Source organism: Echinops telfairi, unplaced genomic scaffold (genome assembly GCF_000313985.2).
Source record: "Echinops telfairi isolate 266 unplaced genomic scaffold, ASM31398v2 ScPeMD7_655;HRSCAF=1070, whole genome shotgun sequence".
Classification (NCBI taxonomy): Eukaryota; Metazoa; Chordata; class Mammalia; order Afrosoricida; family Tenrecidae; genus Echinops; species Echinops telfairi.
In genome coordinates, this window is record NW_022104553.1 from 20,516,823 (window position 1) to 20,520,325 (window position 3,503).

Below are 3,503 nucleotides of genomic sequence, written 5' to 3' on the forward strand. Positions count from 1 at the left end.
CTTGGAGGGGGACAGGGACCAGACTCCTGACACTTCTAAGCAGAAGCAAAGGGACTGGACGGTCAGAGGGCTGCAACAAGGGCGAAAAGGAAGGGACAATGGGAAGCTATTGACGTGGCCGCCTGCCTGGAAGGAAGAGAGGTTGAGAAATGGGGCTGCTGGGTGCATGGCACTGGGATGCTGGGGCGGACAAAGACCAATTGTTGTGGGGGCCCTTTCCCCACAGTGCCTCATCTGCACCCCAGCCCAGGGCAGGGGCGGGGCCAGCATGGTGACACACACTTTCTCATGCATAATCTCTCTCTCAGACTTGGAGGTCGGTTGTTGTCACCCACAGAGGGATTTACCAGCAGGTTGGTGATTCAGCCCTGACCCAACTGAACCTAGGTGTGAGACCCACAGGTCACTGACTGATCAAGGATATGGGGAGGGAGCTGCCCATTCGCTTGCCTGGGGTGCCAATCTTTGGGTCTCCAGACTCTTCGGTTAAGGAGGCCCTAAAAGTCTGGGGATTCAGGAGAACAAGCCCTCACCCCCTCCCTCTCAGATCCAGGAGTCCCAACTATAAGTCCTTTCTAACTTGGAAGGCCTGGGATCTGAATTTCCTAACCCTTTCTAGCTTCACACATAGAATTCAAAGCCCTTATGCCACTCCACGCAAACGAAGAAGTCAGGGCCTCCCTCAACCCAGGAGTGTGGGCCCCCAACCTCTCCTCCCTCAACCCCAGGAGTCTGGGCTCTTAGTCCCCTCTTCCCTCCGACCCAGAAATCTGGGTCCCCATGGGTCGCTTGGTTGCCTCCCTCCACCCTGAGAGCCAGGAACCTGAGCCCCCACCCCCACACCTTTTCGCCTCAGACCTACAAGTTCAACCCTTGAGATCATTTCTTCCCCAGACCCAGGATTCTAGGCCCCCAGCCTTTCTTTCCTCCAAACCGAGGGCCAGAGCTCAGCACTCAGGGACCTACGTTCCCCTCCCTAGAGGCTCGGGTCAGAGGGTCATCAGAGCCATGGGGGTGGTAGGAATGTGTGTGGGAAGTCTGGGTTAGGAGGAGAAGGGTGGGGCCAGCCTGCCGGCCTCAGGGACCTGGAGGGACAGGGGTTAAAAGCGGTAGGAGCTTCTGGGAACAGGACCAACCTCTTCTAGGGAGCAGTCCCGCATCAGGGAGCTGCCCGCACAGCGCTGGCCCTGCAGACCCTCCGCCTCTGCTCTCAGCTGCTCCACCTGCCTCTGAGTGCCGCCTTCCAAGTCCCCTGTCCTCCCTGCAAACTCTCTTTGGCTTCCTGTAGGCATCTAGCTCCCAGCAGGTAAGATGGGGAGGGCTCCACTCCCCGGCTCACCCCACATCCCCCAGAAACCCACAGGTGTAGGAGTGGGAGGCCAGGTGCAGGGGGGAAATGGGGAGAGGGGAGAAAGCTAAGAGGACTCCATAGGAGAACCTTCTCCTGTTGCTTCAAGGCAAACTGGAGCAGAGAGACGTGGGGTGATGGGGTCCAAACCACGGTGTGAGTTCATTCCGGTGGTTGCAAATTTTCTCTCTCATGTCTGCCTTCTTGGACCCTCTAGAGTCTGGGAAGACATGGGGTGGGGAAAGGAGACACCAGAAAGGCATGCATCCAGAATCAAGGCATCAGAGTTGGTTCAGGGAGGAAGAAGAGGATGAGGATGAAGAAGAGGGAGGGGTCCTGGGTGGAATCTGAGGCGCTGAGAAATGGAACCTCTGGCTTTCCTCTTCAGGAATGGTAATGAAGACACTGATTCTAACGCTGGTTCTGGTCGCAGCAGGTAGGAAGGAAAGGAAGGGGAATGGGGGTGGGATGGAGTGGGACATTTGGGAGGTGGGATTGGGATTGCTGTTGGGAAGAGGAGGATGCAGATGGGGAACCAGGCAGGAGATTGGTTTGAAGACGGAGAAGCATTTGAGCGTGAGGTTGGCTTTGGGATGGGGCTGTCGTTGGGAAAGGGGGAGGAGGGTGGGCTATGGGACAGGACTATAATAGAGGGAGAGGGGAGAGGAAAGCAGAAGATGAGCATGGGTTTGTGGATTCAATTGGCTTTAGGGGTGGAGCTATCGATAGAAAAGGGAGGAATGTTGAAAATGGGGAAGCGCGTGTGGATGAGGTTGGGTTAAGGATGGGGGTATAAGTGGAGAAGGGGTGGTTTGAAGATCCCAGTTTATAGATAGTGTTGTTTGGGGGGGGCGGTATACAGATGGGGAAGGGGCCCTGGTGGGGTAGTAGTTCCAAGTTGGCTTCAATCCATATGGTCGGCAGTTTGAAACCACCGGTAGCTCCACGGGAGAAAGACCAGGTTTCTACTCCTGTCTACAGTTACCATTTCACAAACCCCAAAGGGGTGTCACTGTGAGTCTGCATTGACTCAATGGCAGCAAGTGAGATGGAGACGGGGAAGGGGAGGTGAATTTGAAGACGGGGAAGAGTGTGAGGATGCGGTCAGGGGTTAGGGGTTAGGGGTCAGGGGTTAGGGGTTAGGGATAGAGATGGGAATGAAGATGAAGGGGCTGTTTCTAATATAGAGAAGAGTTTAACGATGGGATTGGCTTTGGAAGTAAGGAGATGGGGGAGAAGGGGATAAAATGGGTCTGGAGGTGACTGAAGTTGGGTTTGGAGATGGGAACAGGGCTCTATTTTCAGGCAAAGATGGACATGATCTTTGCCATCCAGATGTGGTTGGGGTTCACCTCCGGGTCTCCAGACGTCCTCTCTGATTCAGATTTGCTCTCGCTCAGCTGGGGCAGAGGAGAAGAATAAGTTGGTGCAAGGGACATCTTGTGACAAGAGCTCCCACCCCTACCAAGCGGCCCTCTACCACTCGGGCCAGTTGTTCTGTGGAGGGGTCCTCATTCACCCAGAGTGGGTGCTCACCGCTGCTCACTGCAAGAAACCGTGAGTCTACGCTGCGCGTGGGGGAGTGGTCACGACTAGGCTCATGGGATCCCTTGGAGACTTCGGCAGGAGGTGCCATCCGCACCGACGACCTCATTTATTTGGTCACTATTTAATCGAGGATGTAACATGCTTACTAGGAGCCCCCGTGGCGTACTGGGTTATGCGTTGGTCTACTAACCACAAGGCCAGCTGTTTGAGACCACCTGTCGCTCTTCAGGGGAAAGACAGGGCTTTCTACTCCCATAAAGAGTTACAGACTTGGAAACCCACGGCGGGAGGGGGGCCCAGTTCTACAGGGTCGCTGTGAGTCGGCATCGACTTGATAGTGGTGACTTATTTTGTTTTTTAAATAATTTTCTTGGGGGCTCGTACAACTCTTATCACAATCCATCCATCCATCCATTGTGTCAAGCACAGTTGTACATTGGCTGCCCTCATCATTCTCAAAACATTTGCTTTCCACTTGAGCCCTTGGTAGCAGCTCCGCATATTTTCCCCTCCCTCCCCGACCCTCTCTCCCTCAGAAACCCTTGATCATTTATAAATTATCATTATTTTTCCATGTCTTACACTGTCTGATGTCTCCCTTCACCCA

General features: G+C 54.5%; 1 protein-coding gene across 2 annotated transcripts in view; it reads left to right on the top strand.

The window, feature by feature from the left end:
• Window positions 1-316: 316 nt before the first annotated feature.
• Window positions 317-3,503, top strand: part of LOC101640295 (kallikrein-6) — a 15,653-nt gene continuing 12,466 nt past the window's right edge. The window contains exons 1-4 of one of the 2 annotated variants that reach the window (XM_045292774.1): window positions 317-353; window positions 1,146-1,306; window positions 1,737-1,784; window positions 2,749-2,905. In XM_045292774.1, coding sequence (XP_045148709.1) covers window positions 1,739-1,784; window positions 2,749-2,905 — 203 coding nt within the window. In that variant the 5' untranslated portion in view covers window positions 317-353; window positions 1,146-1,306; window positions 1,737-1,738. The remainder of the gene's footprint in view (window positions 354-1,145; window positions 1,307-1,736; window positions 1,785-2,748; window positions 2,906-3,503) is intronic. The other variant, XM_004710697.2, reaches the window with a different exon arrangement.